The 18012-nt window shown below is 38.1% G+C and overlaps 2 protein-coding genes across 2 annotated transcripts; one reads left to right on the top strand and one right to left on the bottom strand.

Moving 5' to 3' along the window:
* The first annotated feature begins 10778 nt into the window (after positions 1 to 10778).
* On the top strand, positions 10779 to 11800 carry LOC119561785 (thyrostimulin beta-5 subunit). The gene is made up of 2 exons (XM_037875267.1): positions 10779 to 11226; positions 11288 to 11800. Exons 1-2 carry the CDS (start codon positions 11207 to 11209, stop codon positions 11766 to 11768), a joined length of 501 nt encoding a protein of 166 aa, XP_037731195.1. The 5' UTR covers positions 10779 to 11206; the 3' UTR covers positions 11769 to 11800.
* Positions 11801 to 11802: 2 nt separating this feature from the next.
* Positions 11803 to 12916, bottom strand: LOC119561784 (mitochondrial import inner membrane translocase subunit Tim23). Its single transcript, XM_037875266.1, has 4 exons — positions 12713 to 12916; positions 12360 to 12612; positions 12126 to 12295; positions 11803 to 12062 (listed from the first exon to the last, which is right to left on the bottom strand). Exons 1-4 carry the CDS (start codon positions 12762 to 12764, stop codon positions 11947 to 11949), a joined length of 591 nt encoding a protein of 196 aa, XP_037731194.1. The 5' UTR covers positions 12765 to 12916; the 3' UTR covers positions 11803 to 11946.
* Between the last annotated feature and the right edge of the window lie 5096 nt (positions 12917 to 18012).

Genomic DNA, 18012 nt, shown 5'->3' with positions numbered 1-18012 from the left:
CTCTGGCGAATTCTTTGCGCCGAGAATTACTAGTAGCTTAGAGAGGTCACCGCTCAGACCTCTAATAAAATCATCCAAGGCTCTGTCCCTATAAGTTTCGACGAGCGCACCAAGAATTTCCGGGTTTTGGTTACCGTTTTTAAGGCAGCGTATTGTCAGGGCAAAATGAGCATTTATTCCCGAGTAAAATGCTTCCATGATCTTCGCCCCCTGAGTCATTTGCCCCATCTGGTATTCTAGTGTGCGCAGATCTCGCTTATCGGCGTAATGGAGCATTAGGACGCGATTCGTCTCGGGCCAGTCGTCTTCTGCCACGTTGTATGACAAAAGGGTCGTCTCGGCGTTACCCCTAATCTTTTGCCTAATGCTAACGGCTATAGAACGATAGAGAGGTCTTTCCTTGATTATTTTGTAATCTTTCAGAATGGCCTCCGCTCTACCCATCCAAGGGTCGTAGCCACCAGCTTCGCCCTCAAACACCTGCAGTTCTTTTACGCAATCCGGCAATCTAGCTTTCTCTTTTAACTCGTACCCCGTGCGGGGGGATAAATAATACTAAGTGTTTTTATTGTTATTAGATATTTTTTTTAAAACCTCTGATATGTAACTTACACAAAAAACAAGGGAGAACGCTATAGTCGAGTACCTCGACTATCAGATACCCGTTACTCAGCTTAAGGGACCAAAGGGAAACGGAGATATGCAAGCAGCAAAGCGAGATTTAAATACGCCACCTACCGGCGGTAGACAGATTTAAGCGTTATGGGCGTTAGAGTGAGATTTAAATACGCCACCTACCGGCGGTAGACAGATTTAAGCGTTATGGGCGTTAGAGTGGGCGTGGCAAATTTTTTTTTGGATCAATCGATAGGTATTGACGAGATCAATACATTTCAGTTAAAACTTTTCATCTAGCACTAGAATTGTGGGAGACACAGGTTTGAGCGGTTTGTGGGCTTTATAGTGGGCATGGCATATTCGCGTGACAAAATTGCGCTGCGTACAAAGCTACGGAATCTAAATCTGAGATCCCGATTCTCTATCTTTAATAGTTTCCAAAATATCCACGTTCATACTTATGATTTTTTGAAGTTTGTGGACGGTTTGTGGGCGTTAAAGTGGGCGTGGCAAACTTTTTTTTGGGTCTATCGATAGGTATTGATGAGAACAATACATTTCAGCTAAACTTTTTATTCTAGAATCAAAACTATAGGAGCCACAGTTTTGGGCGGCTTGTGGGCGTTAGAGTGGGCGTGGCACTCTGCTGAAACAAACTTGCGCTGCGCAGGAATCTCAGGAATCTGCATGCCTAATCCCAGTATTGTAGCACTTATAGTTTCCGAGATCTCAGCGTTCATCCGGACGGACAGACAGACGGACATGGCTAGATCGACTCGGCTAGTGATGCTGATCAAGAATATATATACTTTATGGGGTCGGAAACGCTTCCTTCTGCCTGTTACATACTTTCCGACGAATCTAGTATACCCTTTTACTCTACGAATAACGGGTATAAAAAAATATCTATAGGAGCGATTAATTTCGAATGTCACAATTTGTACATCTAAAAAAATTTTCGTCTATAAAAACATAATTTAAAATAATAAAATTAAAAAAAAAAAAATCTATCAAAAATATTTTTTTAAAAAAACTCAAAAAAGTACAGCAAAAAAAATATTGAAATAAAAATAAACTATAAAAAAAAATTAAGTTCAAGAGTGGATTTGAACCTGGAACTCGAACTAAAATCCACTGACCACGGGTCACCAACATACGCAGAGCGCCACAGCCCGCTTATAAACCACATGAGCAATGCGTCTTTTAGAACGATTCCTTTTCGTCAATATAATTAAAGAATCGACAAATGAGACAAAAATTGGATTTTGGCTTTATCACAGCGCGGAGTGTCGTGAGTGAGATAGCAGGAGAGAGGGAGAGAGAAGGAAGCAAGGCAACGGCATTCTAAAAATAGATTCCCATACGTGTGAGACTTGCTTTGCAAAAATTACGCCGCCTGTGTACATTTTCTTACTCCTCGTTACGCATTTTGGTATTCTATGGTCTTTGGTCTTGCGGTGTGTGTCAGCTGCCTGGGCCAACGCTACGTTAGCGGTCGACTTGGCAGCCGAGTCTACTTCTAGTGTTTGGAACTGAACCTAGCGGACCTAGTGGAACGACACCAAGCACGTGCTTGTTACGCGCGGGCCCATTTTTATTTCGGGCAAATACGGTTCGCGAGGAAGGTACATAGAACAAACAAGGACAGGACAAAACATAGATCAACAAGACTAAAGCAAATGAGCTAAGATTTTAGTTTTTAATACAGGGATAGAGGTTGAGGAACAAATTAAATGATATAGGTTGTTATAATTATTACAAAGAACGCGAAAAGGCTCATGCTGACTAAAATTAGATGAACATCGTGGCAAGTTTATAGGATGGTAGTTTCGCATTAGTCTAACAGGAACATTTAAAGTAAGGCGGCTTACCAAATCTACAGAATCAATATCGCCTCTGATAAGATTATTCATAAAAATAGTACCAAGCATAGTTCTACGGCTTACTAGACTAGGCAAATTAATTAAAAGCAATCTACTCGAGTAAGAAGGCAACCTGACGTTTTGATCCCAGTTCAAACCACGTAAGGCAAAAATAAGAAATTGTTTCTGTACGGACTCTATACGGTCAATGTGCACTTGATACAGAGGAGTGGTTTACAGAGTCAAAGGCTTTACTAAAATCTGTATATATAACGTCTGTCTGCATTTTTTGGTTAAACCCATCTATTACAAAAGATGTCAATTCGAGCAGGTTAGTGGTGGTCGATCTTCGCTTAACAAAACCATGTTGACACGGCGATAATAAAGAGGAGCACAAATGTTGCAACTGAGAGGTAATAGTGCGTTCAAATATTTTAGGAATTGCAGACAATTTGGAGATTCCTCTATAGTTCTGAACATTAACCTTCGCACCCTTTTTGTGGAGTGGAATAATAAAAGAATCTTTCCAGATAGTAGGAAAAACAGATGATGAGATAGACAAATTAAAAAGTTTAAGAATGGGTTTACAAATAGTTCGGGCACCAAACTTAAGAACACACCCAGGGAGTCCATCTGTCCCCGGAGAATAGGTTGGCGTTATAGTTTCTAAATCACTTAAGAGAGAACTTTCGGTGATTACAGGAGAAAAAATACAATTTGCCCTGTTTAAGTGATTAGGGTAGCTAGAATTAGACCAAGAAACAGAACTATAAGTAGATTGGAAGAATTCAGCAAATAAATCTGCAATTTCGGGATCCGTAGATGCCTCAATAGAGTTTAATCGTACAGATGATGGCAAGGCTGAAGACTTTCGCTTAGCATTGACAAAGTTATAAAACTGCCTTGGATCCTTTGAAAATTCAAATTTACATCGGTTCAAATACATGGAATAGCAATGACTGTTAAGTACATTAAAATTAGTACGAGCCACCACATATCTTGAAAAATCGGATGGCCTACCCGACTTTTTGTACTTTTTATAGAAGTTTGTTTTTAGGTTTCTAAGTCTTTGCAACTGATTGGTAAACCAAGGAGGCCTGTCTAACTTAGGAGCAAAACTATCAGGAACACATTCACAGAAAAAAGAGTTTAGGGCACTATAAAATAGTTCCGTAGCACTTTCAATATCCAAGCAATTAATAAATTTGTCCAGTTATATTGTGAAATCAAGGTATTGAGTTTACTAAAGTCACATTTACGAAAGCATCTACTTTTAGTTGGTGAAAGAGAAGGAGAGAGGGTGTCAACGCAGGGAAGACAAATTGTAAGTTCTAATGTGGGATGATACCGGTCTTCTGGCATAACAAGCGGGTCAATTCTAGATACCGTGATTTCAGATCTAAATGTCTGTTTAGAGAATTACGTATAAAGCTAACTTGCTGTAATGATAGTTCTAACAGACCGTCAACGAATTCATGGTCAGATAAGGGGGTAGAGACAAGTGAGTCAGTGGAAAGGGACCAAGAAATGTCAGGGAGATTGAAATCACCCAAAACAATCAAAAGATCCCTTTCGGAAAGATGAGATAAAACAGTTTTTATTGCAGACAAATGTTGCTTATAAATTGTTAAGTCGGATCCAGGTGGAATATAAGAACAAGTTACATAAATAGAAAAAGATTTCAAAGAAACTTTAACACCAACGAATTCTATTTCATTGGGATTAAGAAAGTATATCCTTTCCGATGTTAAAGTAGAGGTAACGGCAACCAGCACCCCACCCCCCCTACGAGGAGAGCGATCAGTTCTATACGTACTAAAATTTTTGGACAGAACTTCAGAGTCTGATATCTCCGGTTTCAGCCAAGTCTCAGTAAAGGCCAGAATGTCTTCCGAAAAGGCAGAGGAGTCAGCATAAAGCTTAGGTAGCTTCATATTAAGTCCCCTAACATTTTGATAGGCCAAAAATAAACTGCTCAGTTTTTTGGCGCAGGTACTGTCGTGGAAGGCCTATTATTAGTTCTCCGTCTGTTTGGAACAAATTCTTTAATGACCAATTCATCATTAAGCCAAAAACTTTTAGAATTTAGTACATTAAATACTTCCGGAGGAGCAGATATTTTAAAGGAAGATATCCTACGAACATATGGAAATTTAAACTCCTCCACTGTGATGTTTTGAGATGGGAATTCCTGTTGTATAAATTCCAAAACATCTGCAGATGTGGTTTCTGGTGTTAAACGAGACACAAATAATTGCTTCCTATATGGAACAACCGAGAGGCTCTTTCTTCCACCACCAGCAATCTGAACATCGTTCGTCTGATTATCGAGACTAGGGACTCCTATAGAGCTAACTTCCACCGTAGGCACAGAAAGCTGCGTAAGGTTTGAAACGGTAGGCTGACTAGCAGAAACAGGGACTCCAGAGCTTTTGGTACCTATGGGTACTGCTGTCAGAGAAGCTTTAGGTCCCCCAGCCCCAGTGGATGCCGACATTGCTGCCGTTACCGATCGGGTAAAAATATTAGAAGCTAAGTTGGGATTTGGAACTGATGCCTTTACTTGAAGAGATTTTGAAGGAGCAGTCTTCTTGCGTTTAGGTGACCCTACTGCCATTTTTTTATTATCAAGGTCAACCTTAAACTCTTTAAAATCAGCAACTACGCTCATGAGTTTATCGAACAGTTTCATAAAACGATCATTGGTCAGCGCAACATAGCCATCCAAATCACGATCTATTTCCACGCATGAGGCACAAGTCCACGAAAAACCAACACGCAGATCAATATAATCTTTTACTCTGCCAACAAGTCCAGTACATTTTGGGTGTATGACTATGTTGCAGAGACGACAGTAAATAAAAACGTCATTAGGTGACGATCCAAACTGACAATCTTTTTTGCTACAAAAAAGAGCCATTTTTAATTAAGAAAAAAAGTTATTAATAAAACCAAAGAATCAAAAGAATTATAAATACCTCACTTAATTTGACACTGGGATCAAACAAATAAAAATGTAGACACACAAGAACACAAAAGTATAAGAGCGCGTAGAGACTTCGAGAGCGAGAGAGCGCAACAGAGTGGCTGTCGACTGAGCGTGGCTTGCGAAACAAACAAAATATACACGACAACAGTTTAGACGACAAGAAACGGGAGAGAGATTACAAGAAGGTTATGGGAAACAACAACAAAAGCTATTGAAACCAAAGCACCACAGCGTACAGAAGTTACAATAACAAAATGCACGGGCTAAACATAGAGTTTGGTTTTGTTAAAAATTCTACAATAAAATATACAATTAAACATCAACAGACGATTTAAAGCACAAGCACGGCTGGTTATGAAGGTCTAAGTCACAAAGCAAGGCACCAGTATCACAGATATTAATGACAAATTGACAAAAATCACAGAGCACAAGATAAACACAACCGGTCACAAGCGACGCTAAGTCGATATAAATAAATACATTGAAAAACAAGGAAGAACGCTACAGTCGCGTACCTCGACTATCAGATACCCGTTACTAAAGGGACCAAAAGAAAATGGAGATATGCAAGCAGCAAAGTGAGATTGAAATGCACCACCCACCGGCGGTAGACAGATTTAAGCGTTGTGGGCGTTAGAGTGGGCGTGGCAAAGTTTTTTTGGATCAATCGATAGGTATTGACGAGACCAATACATTTCAGTTAAAATTTTTTATTAAGCATAAAAATTGTGGGCGCCACAGGTTTGGGGCTGTTTGTGGGCGTTAGAGTGGACGTGGCATATTCGCGTAACTAACTTGAGCTGCGCTCAAGCCTACGGAATCTAAATCTGAAATCCCATTTCTCTATCTTTGATATTTTCCGAGATATCCGCGTTCATATTAACGATTTTTTGAAGTTTGTGGGCGTGGCAAACTTTTTTTGGGTCAATCGATAGGTATTGATAAGAATACATTTCAGTTAAAATTTGTATTCTTGCATCAAAACTGTAGGAGCCACAGCTTTGGGCGGTTTGTGGGCGTTAGAGTGGGCGTGGCACTCTGCTGAAACAAACTTGCGCTGCGTAAGAAGCTCAGGAACCTGCACGCCGAATCTCAATAACCTAGCTCTTATAGTTTCCGAGATCTCAGCGTTCATCCGGACGGACAGACAGACGGACATGGCTAGATCGACTCGGCTAGTGATCCTGATCAAGAATATATATACTTTATGGGGTCGGAAACGCTTCCTTCTGCCTGTTACATACTTTCCGACGAATCTAGTATACCCTTTTACTCTACGAGTAACGGGTATAAAAAAATATCTATAGGAGCGATTAATTCCTAATGTCACAATTGGTACATCTAAAAAAAATGTTCGTCTATAAAAACATAATTTAAAATAATAAAATTAAAAAAAAAAACCTATCAAAAATATTATTTAAAAAAACTGTCAATAAATTACATTAAAAAAAATATTAAAATAAAAATAAACTATAAAAAAAATTAAGTTGAAGAGTGGATTTGAACCTGGAACTCGAACTAAAATCCACTGACCACGGGTCACCAACATACGCAGAGCGCCACAGCCCGCTTATAAACCACATGAGCAATGCGTCTTTTAGAACGATTCCTTTTCGTGAACATAATTCAAGAATCGACAATTGAGACAAAAATTGGATTTTGGCTTTATCACAGCGCGGAGTGTCGTGAGTGAGATAGCAGGAGAGAGGGAGAGAGAAGGAAGCAAAGCAACGGCATTCTAAAAATAGATTCCCATACGTGTGAGACTTGCTTTGCAAAAATTACGCCGCCTGTGTACATTTTCTTACTCCTCGTTGCGCATTTTTGTATTCTACGGTCTTTGGTCTTGCGGTGTGTGTCAGCTGCCTGGGCCAACGCTACGTTAGCGGTCGACTTGGCAGCCGAGTCCACTTCTAGTGTTTGGAACTGAACCTCGCGGTCCTCCATCCGCAGCAGTTGGTCCGCGGCAGAGCCAATGTCCTCAAAGTTCAACAGCGTATTGATGTGAAACTCACGTTCCAGCTTCTCCCGCAAATGGCGTTGCGAAGTCCTGGGCAAACCTACCGATATCCGTGGTGGTCCAGACCCGGTAGCTCCCTCGTCTTCCAAGGACCACAAAACATTGTCTTCCCCGGCTCAAGGAACCAGCGAACGGAGACCATACGCGTGCTTGCTCCCTACCTATAAGAAAACTAATCTAAGCACGGCAAAATTGCCTACCATAACAATCAACAATATAAATAAATATGTATTGAAATAGTTATAAATAAATAAATCGATATAAATAAATAAATAAATACATTGAAAAACAAGAAAGAACGCTATAGTCGAGTACCTCGACTATCAGATACCCGTTACTCAGCTAAAGGCACCAAAAGAAAATGGATATATGCAAGCAGCAAAGTGAGATTGAAATGCGCCACCTACCGGCGGTAGACAGATTTAAGCGTTATGGGCGTTAGAGTGGGCGTGGCAAATTTTTTTTGGGTCTATGGATAGGTATTGATGAGAACAATACATTTCAGCTAAACTTTTTATTCTAGAATCAAAACTATAGGAGCCACAGTTTTGGGCGGTTTGTGGGCGTTAGAGTGGGCGTGGCACTCTGCTGAAACAAACTTGCGCTGCGCAGGAATCTCAGGAATCTGCATGCCTAATCCCAGTATTGTAGCACTAATAGTTTCCGAGATCTCAGCGTTCATACGGACAGACGGACAGACGGACATGGCTAGCTCGACTCGGCTAGTGATCCTGATCAAGAATATATACACTTTATGGGGTAGGAAACGCTTCCTTCTGCCTGTTACATACTTTCCGACGAATCTAGTTACCCTTTTACTCTACGAGTAACGGGTATAAAAAAATATCTATAGGAGCGATTAATTCCTAATGTCACAATTGGTACATCTAAAAAAAATTTTCGTCTATAAAAACATAATTTAAAATAATTAAATTAAAAAAAAAAATCTATCAAAAATATTATTTAAAAAAACTGTCAATAAAGTACATTAAAAAAAAATATTAAAATAAAAATAAACTATAAAAAAAATTAAGTTGAAGAGTGGATTTGAACCTGAAACTGGCGTTGCGAAGTCCTGGGCAAACCTACCGATATCCGTGGTGGTCCAGACCCGGTAGCTCCCTCGTCTTCCAAGGACCACAAAACATTGTCTTCCCCGGCTCAAGGAACCAGCGAACGGAGACCATACGCGTGCTTGCCCTCTATCTATAAAAAAAACTAATCTAAACAATAAAAGGAAATTCGCGAGACAACTTAATAATAATAACAAATATAAGAAGTTATGGAAAAAAATTACGAAAAAGTGGTATCTTAAGGCAGTTTGGTGTCGCCCATTGTACCAATTTATACTTAGCAATCGTCTTCGAATTCTATCCGCAGGAAATTAGGATTAAGATTGAAATGTCCATCTCAACAGAGAGTGCGAAATTATGTGCTTAGCGTGAAGCTGTACGATTATTTTAAGCTATTTACGGGAAAGCTAGCTGTGAACATTACTTGGCGTGTAACAACGGAAAAATATGTTGATTTAATTAGTTTAATTCTCTTAAAGTATTTTTAAAAAACTAATAAGGTAAGGTAAAAAAAAACAGTTTAAATTAACTTGATAGCTAAGCAATTTGTTTAAAGATTTAGTATGACTACTTTTTGGTTTAACAACAATTTAAAGTCAACTTGATCTGTATTTAATAGATTTTGCTGTTGTCCCTAAGTATAAAAATCTTTAGTCCTCTTTGGGAACACCTTTTGTGTAGTTTCGGCTAATTATTTTCCAAAAACTTTTTTGTAGTGATGACTTACAATTTTAAGATGTAATTTCAAGACACCAATTACACCAGTTTACAAAAAAAAATTGATGAAATACGCACTTCAGGAAACCTTTGTTTTCCGGTAAGATACATCTCCCTGATTAAGAAAAGGGCATTTAAAATTTTTTCTATGGTACCAATTTTTTTTAAAGTGTAAAAAACGTTTTTCGCACTTTTTTATTTTCTAGCTCGAGTTGTGATAAACCGAATTCGGTCATTAAAGACTCATTTTACAGGTAATGGAATGCCCTTTAACTTTCTTATACACATCATTGAGTTCCATTCATTAGTTTAGAAGCTACACTTCGTCAAAGTTGAAAAAGTTGGAAAAAATGCAAGAACGCTGGCATAAATTGCTTCTTTAAAAATACACGCCTAAAAACCGAAATTAGTTTTATGTTGTTTTCTTAAAGGCTGAACTTTAACGGAGAATATAAGCCATTGATCAAGACAATCCGTTGGTAAATCGATTTTTTACAGATTTTTAAACGTATATACTCAAGTTCAGTGTTCGGGAGCAGCGGCCGTTAAACATTATTTTAAATTTTCAGTGTTGGGGAACGTAAGAATTTGGTGCAAGTTCTAGTGCATAACGTCAGTTTCCTTGCTAAAAATATATGAAAATGATATCCTTGTAACTGCAATCGCATACTTTTTAGCTTGCCCAGCACTAATAGCAAAGAAACTGACGTTATGCATAACTACTTGCACCAAAATCTTACGTTCCCCAACACTGAAAATTTAAAATAATGTTTAACGGCCGCTGCTCCCGAACACTGAACTTGAGTATATACGTTTAAAAATCTGTAAAAAATCGATTTACCAACGGATTGTCTTGATCAATGGCTTATATTCTCCGTTAAAGTTCAGCCTTTAAGAAAACAACATAAAACTAATTTCGGTTTTTAGGCGTGTATTTTTAAAGAAGCAATTTATGCCAGCGTTCTTGCATTTTTTCCAACTTATTCAACTTTGACGAAGTGTAGCTTCTAAACTAATGAATGGAACTCAATGATGTGTATAAGAAAGTTAAAGGGCATTCCATTACCTGTAAAATGAGTCTTTAATGACCGAATTCGGTTTATCACAACTCGAGCTAGAAAATAAAAAAGTGCGAAAAACGTTTTTTACACTTTAAAAAAAATTGGTACCATAGAAAAAATTTTAAATGCCCTTTTCTTAATCAGGGAGATGTATCTTACCGGAAAACAAAGGTTTCCTGAAGTGCGTATTTCATCAATTTTTTTTTGTAAACTGGTGTTATTGGAGTCTTAGCATTAACGCAACTCAAAATTTTAAAACACAATTTAAAATGGCTTTTAAGTTAGTTCATACGATTCGCTTGCTGTAGTAGGCAGTAGCTTTTTTTCTTCTATCGTAACTATTTCTTTAAAATATTTTAATTTTTTTGGATGTATCCTTTTGATTATATTGATTCCTTGTTTTTAAATTTTGTCGATCTTACTGCTCAAAACGGAAGAAAACTGCATTAAAAACGATACCAGAACAAAGAATCCTAAGAAAATCCATTGTTTGTTCAGGACATGGCTGCGTTTACAAAGTTAAAAATCGGTTGCATCTGTTGCAAAGGAGAGCTGATAAATTGAGCCAATCGCGTTAATCAAAAAAATACCCCATAGAGAAGAAAATCCTTAATTCAGCAAAACGACAGATTTTATTTTTATTTAAATCAGAATCCAGTACCTCTCTGCCCAAAGCCAACGAATAGTAGACTAAAAATGGAACCCTTACGCCAAAGAATCTATTTTTGGATTTATTATAGGTGCAGGGGCTGTATCCTGGCACTGCTGGCAGCGCAGGCTCAGTGTAGGCGTATGGTGTATACATAAATAGGCGATATAAGTCGCTGGCATCACAGTAGATAAGGAGAATCACAGCGCAAACCAAGATGGTTGGCTGTGCTGCTTTGTAAGTCTGCCTTAAATAGATTGTTAGATATTAATCTAGCTACGCTCTTATTTCTTCATAGGATCCTAGCTCTCTCCATAGGAACTTCTACAGTGCGTGTTACTTCTTCGAAGTTGGTGGAGTTTGAGCCCATTAACAGCGAACCTACTGTGGCGCCACTGGGCTGTCATCGTCGGGTATATACGTATAAAGTAACGCAGTCCGATAATCTGGGACATGAGTGCTGGGACTATGTGAGTGTATGGTCGTGCTGGGGACGGTGCGACTCCAGCGAGATCTCCGATTGGAAGTTTCCTTATAAACGTTCGTTCCACCCGGTCTGCGTCCACGCAAAGCGGCAGCCAGTGATAGCAATCCTGAAAAACTGTCACCCTAAAGCGGAAAAGAGCGTTAGCAACTACCAGTATACGGAGGCAGTGAACTGCCACTGCCAGACGTGCTCCACGCAAGATACTAGTTGTGAGGCTCCAGTCAATAACATGATGAGTAGGGGCAGCAAGGCAATCATGATAGGAGCCGATACTGAAAACTTGGACTATTAAGGTGTTCTAAATGAAACAGTGTAGTCCAAAGGGGTGGCTTTATATGCAATAAAACAAATTTTATGCAAACAACTTTAGATAATGTAAAACAAAAGTTCATTGTACAAGGTTAAGCGCATCAAATCTGAACAAAGACTTTGTATTTTGTTTATGCTTTTCTGCTAGAAACTTTAGCCTTCTACTGGAGTTTGTGACTTGAGTTTGAACTATTCTCTTGCGCTAACAGGTATAAGCAATAGAGCGACGATATGCCTAACCCAATAGCGCCACCAAATGTACACCTCCGTAGGCCAGCTGTAAAATTTAATAAAGTAAATTTACAAATATTACTTTAAGATGTAATCCAAATCTGCCAACCTGTTGACTTGTATAGCAGTCCTGTGGCAGATCCTGCAATAACTGTGTTTATATAGTCATCCTCCCCACGGACGAACTGCAACAACACCCCACACGCCGAATAAAGTACCGCAAGTGTACCCAACGTGTTCGCCGTGCCCGAACCTTGCTTCATAACGTGATTAATTAACCTAGTCGATGGGTTACAGTTGCAATAGTTTTATGAGTGCGGCAAACATTCTGCTGTTTACTTACTGCGTTCGTCGAAGTTTTCCCGTCTGTTCGAGCGCCTTGGTGACTTTGATACCATTATAGACACCTGCCATTCCGCCGATTCCGCCTCCAATCATCACAGAAGTGCCTATTTGTGAGAAGGCAAGCTCGAAACGCCCACGCTGTTTATTGGCACCCTCGGGAAATATGAATTCTGGCTGTGCTTGCTGTAGATATCGCGAATCATAGTTGAGATACGGCGAGACGGGAGCACTACTAAATGTTTTTGCCGCTTCTTCAAATGCATCGTTATTGTCGTTTTTCATTTCAGTTTAAAAAAAAAGACAAAATGCGAATAAAAATTGCGTAACCAAATTATTTACTTCCTTACTTACCGGTCGGTGCGAGCGGTATTGCGAATGGTTTATTTAAAAAATCGTCACTCATTTTTGAATTTGTTTGTGGTGTTTATCATAGGATTTTATCGCAATAAGCCACCGAATTTCATTTAGATATCAATGCACTATGCTCTGCTCCTTTTCGAACTTCCCTCGGGTGACGTATATATCCAAGCATGCTTGTTTCTCAACACTGTCAAAATAAAAGGCTTAGAGATTGGACCGAACACAGAAAAGTGCTTTAAAAAAACTAAAAGTGGATCAGTCTTAACAAGTACTTTAGGGATTATACCCTCTGCACACAGCTGTTCATAAAGAAACCGCTGTTGCAGAGACAGCTGATTGACCTTAAAGGAAGCGAAACGACCCTTCAGTTCCAAAAAAAAAGTTTCATTTTTGAATCACCTTGAGAATCACGTGGGTCATGTCCTCTTACACAAGTGAAGAACAAGTGACGCTCCATATAGAAAATTGTATGGGATGTCCGCATTTTCACAAGTGAAAATTCAAATGAAAATTTTTCGAAGTCCTACGGGATTTCACTTGTTCCTTATACTCATTTTTCGTATGGCCTGTCACGTGCCGGTGACACGTCCCAAGTGAATCACTTTGAAAATCAGAATTTTTCCATGAGTTTTCACTTATGAAATCACTGGCAAGTGACACGTCCCTAGTGAAATCACTTGTGAAAATCAGAATTTTTCCATGAGTTTTTACTTATGAAAATATAGAATTTAAAATACATACACTTTTAATTACATTTAAATTCATTTTAATTAGATCGTATTATTCACATTTTCAATAAGGGGACAATTATTTATAGTATATCTGTTATTTTGTTTTGTTAAGCATAGTACTCAGATCGGCTAAGAGTTTCACTAGTCAAAAAATCTTATTCTTTGTAGTGTGACCGAAGTTTTCAAAGTTCACCCGCAATGCAAGTAGCATGGTCTTACTGACAAGCAGCTGGGCTTGTTGCCAAACGAAAATCAAAACAATTGGAGAAATTTAAAAAGGAGCAGTCTGCTGGTACACAAAGAAATTCAATTAAAAATAGATGGAATGTTCAACGAATGTTTTTATTTATGTAAATTAGTTGTTTAAAGCTTCCTTTTCGTCCCACGGATGCTTCGCCATCTTTCCCGCGCCACCGCAGTCCAGCTCCGAGTCCCAATAGGCATATTGGACCTTGAGGAAGTGGGAGCCGGATTGGGAACAGGGTTGATCCGCTGATGCTGCAGGAAGTCGCCCAGCATCCTGGCAGTGGCTGGACATAACTTCTCCAACTGTTCCTTAGCGGGCGCCCTTTTTTCCTCCTCCCTGTAGAAGCCAGCGCGTCCTCCAGCTCCGCTTAAGCTGCCAAGTAGCTGGTGGTTATAGTGTACGGAGTCCTAATGGAGAGGTCTTCGGAGATCATATTACTGGTGGTTCTGCTGAAAAGATACTTCTGTTAGTAAAACGCAACCAAATTACAGTGGTCGGCATAAGTATTTTGACAAAATAAAAGTTAAGTATACTCATAACTTGAATATACTTCTTGTAAACTATAGGCATCAATGGAAAGGTAATTTCAATGCCGTTTGAATGATACAATACATTTCTTTACCCATTCAGTACTTATTGAAAAGGACGAATTTGTGTAAATCAACTTTGAAATTTAAAAAAAAAACTTTTTTCCTCGTCTTGAAAACTTAAATTTTTTGATGCAAAAAGTTTCTTCAAACAAAAACAATAGTAACTGCAAAAAGAATTTTTCAAAAATCATTTTTCTTATATTTTTTATGAATTTTTGAAAATGCTTAAAAACAGGCATTTGAGCCATATTTTTGTCTTTTTCATACAAATTTTTTCCGACATTGTCACCTTCAAAAAATCATAAAAAATATAAGCAAAATGATATTTGAAAAATTCTTTTTGCAGTTACTATTATTTTTGTTTGAAGAAACTTTTTGCATCAAAAAATTTAAGTTTTCAAGACGAGGAAAAAAGTTTTTTTTTTAAATTTCAAAGTTGATTTACACAAATTCGTCCTTTTCAATAAGTACTGAATGGGTAAAGAAATGTATTGTATCATTCAAACGGCATTGAAATTACCTTTCCATTGATGCCTATAGTTTACAAGAAGTATATTCAAGTTATGAGTATACTTAACTTTTATTTTGTCAAAATACATATGCCGACCAGTGTATTTTGGCTAGATCTTACTTTCTTTGCCAGGACACGCCCGGCAGGATGTCCATGTAGAGAGCGAAGTCCCACTCGGCATGTTCCTTCCCACTGGGATTCTCTAGTTGATATCCTCCAGCACTTCAACTATTCTGCGGATTTGCCCCTGTTGTGGTATTGCTTCCTGTCGGTCAAATCCCACAATAATGGGCAACAGCTTGGATTAGGCGTTCTTTATTATCTGCACTGACCTCCCTTAACCGTTTTTGGGGTTTTTCTTCCATTTAAAATTTTTAAATTCCCCACCGCTTCTGCACGAACACCGCCAAAGATTAAATTTCTTATTCTTTGGGCCGCGGCTAACGGCGTTCATCGAAAATTCACTCCCGAAATCTGGTATTTTTTCTGGTATTTCCTTAGCTCATCTGAGTACCACGCTGAAAAACAGACCCGACGAAAACCTTTAGCCGCCTGTTTGCCTCTCGCTTACTCCTATGGTTAGCTCGCGGTTTTCGTCGGTGTGAGTACTAGGCTTTAGTTTGTTTTTCACGTTCGTCATCGCCTTTTTCAAACATTTTTCCGGGTCTTTGGAGTCCTTGACCAACGCTCCTGAAGAAATGTTTGGGCATATGATTAAAAAATGCGTTTTACTTTTTAATTTGTATATTTACCTTATATAGCTGTGTATAAACCCTTCGCGGGATTTTTTTTGGCACAAAACATTTCGTCATCCACTTTCGGCTAACGGAACTCATTGAATACCTTCAAAACTTACGTACTTTAAACTAAGATCAATGCACAACATCTTAAACTTAACGTAGCACTTACCTGACTTTATTATATTAACTTAAAGAAACGATTAAAGTAACTCTGCTGCGCACAATTAAAATGGATGCTTCGCTTTCAATCACTCAAACAGAATGCACCAAGTGTTCTTCTCACCCCTTTACTTGATTTCTTTTGTTTTCTCTTCGCTGTTGGCACGTGCCACTGCACCTATACCCTTTCTAAAGCGAATAATATCCGACCACATAATTTGTACTTCTTGAGTAAAAAATACAAAACGATTTTTGTAAAAATGTTAGTACTAAAATGTTTTAAATACTTAAATCAATTTTAACGGACTAAATTTCTATAACTTAACTAAAAAATTATATTGTAATAAAAATGTATAATAAGTAAATATAACATTATAAATAAATTAAATTTACTAAATTTTACTATAATCAAATAGTTTAATTTTATAAAACAATATTAGTTTTTTTTTCGATATACAATAATGCTTCTAATATATTAGGGCATTCACATGTCGCTGCTCCACGAAAATTTTAGTCGGTAGCCGAACATAACGGAGACGCAACGGACCGGCCGAAATTTGTCTCTGCAAGCGCGGAGTGCAGGCAGATTATAAGACAGGAAAGAGAGGGAAATCTCCGAATGTCTGCCTCTCTTTGTTGCACGATCGTTTTCGTAGGCAGTCTTCTACGCTGCACCGACTGCTCTGCTGACGTCAACAGCGGCACAGCGTTTTAGGCACAAAAAAAACAAAAGCTTTTTGCCTTGAGCCATGTCACCGCGTCCCTACTGCAGAACTGAAGGGGATGGTCTTGCCAAGAAGGACACCAACTAGAAGTTAGTCATTCCTTTTGAAAATCCCTTTCCTTTTCCGTTAATCGTGGACGGTCCCAACCACAAACGGTTATTTGTAAATAAAATTCAACATATTAACTTACAACAGACTAACCGCTGAAGAGGAATTAGGTTGCTTAAGCCTAGTACTCAGATCGGCTAAGAGTTTCACTAGTCGAAAAATCGTATTCTTTGTAGTGTGACCGAAGTTTTCAAAGTTCACCCGCAATGCATGTAGCATGGTCTTACTGTCAAGCAGCTGGGTTCGTTGCAAAACGTAAAACAAATCAATTGGAGAAATTTAAAAATAACTAAAAAAAAAATAATTGGAATGTCTTTATTTATGTAAATGCCCTTCAGTTCCAAAAAAAAGTTTCACTTGTGAATCACCTTGGGAATCACCTGGGACATGTGCTCGTGCACAAGTGAAGAACAAGTGACGCTCCATATAGAAAATTGTATGGGATGTCCGCATTTTCACAAGTGAAAATTAAAATGAAAATTTTTCGAAGTCCTACGGGATTTCACTTGTTCCTTATACTCATTTTTCGTATGGCCTGTCACGTGCCGGTGACTCGTCCCAAGTGAATCACTTGGGAAAATCAGAATTTTTCCTTGAGTTTTCACTTGTGAAATCACTTGCAAGGGACTCGTCCCAAGTGAATCACTTTGGAAAATCTGAATTTTTCCTTGAGTTTTCACTTGTGAAATCACTTGCTAGGGACACGTCCCAAGTGAATCACTTGTGAAAATCAAAATTTTTACTTAAGTTTTCAATTATAAAAATATAGAATTTAAAATACATACATATTTAATTTTATTTTAATTCATTTTAATTATATGGTATTATTTAGATTTTCAAAAATTGTACAATTATTGTTTCTGTTTTTTTGCTTCGTAAGCTTATTTTTAACGTTAGTCATCGCCGTTCTTAAACCTCTGTCCGGGTCCTCTGAATCCTTGGCCAACGCTCCTGAAAAAACATATGTTTAAAAATGCGTTTTATTTGTTTAATTGTATATTTACCTTTTATAGCTGTGTTTAACCCTTTGCAGGATTTTTATTGACACAAAACATTTCGTCATCCACTTTCGGCTAACGGAACCCATTGAATACCTTCAAAATTTACGTACTTTAAACTAAGATCAATGCACAACATCTTAAACTTAATGTAGCACTTACCTGACTTTATAATATTAACTAAACGATTAAAGTAACTCTGCTGCGCACTATTAAAATGGATGCTTCCCTTTCAATCACTCAAAAAGAATGCACCAAGTCTTCTTCTCACCCCTTTACTCGATTTCCTTTGTTTTCTCTTCGCTGTTGGCGCGTCCCACTGCACTTCTACCCTTTCTAAGGCGAAATATATCCGACAATATAATTTGTACTTCTTCAGTAAAAAATACAATACGAATTTTTTTTAAATGTTAATACTAATACTACTAATGTTTTAAATATTGAAATCAATTTTAACGGACTAATTTTCTATAATTACACTA

This window comes from Drosophila subpulchrella, unplaced genomic scaffold (genome assembly GCF_014743375.2).
Source record: "Drosophila subpulchrella strain 33 F10 #4 breed RU33 unplaced genomic scaffold, RU_Dsub_v1.1 Primary Assembly Seq365, whole genome shotgun sequence".
Taxonomy (NCBI): Eukaryota; Metazoa; Arthropoda; class Insecta; order Diptera; family Drosophilidae; genus Drosophila; species Drosophila subpulchrella.
This window is presented reverse-complemented; position numbering and strand designations above follow the sequence as displayed.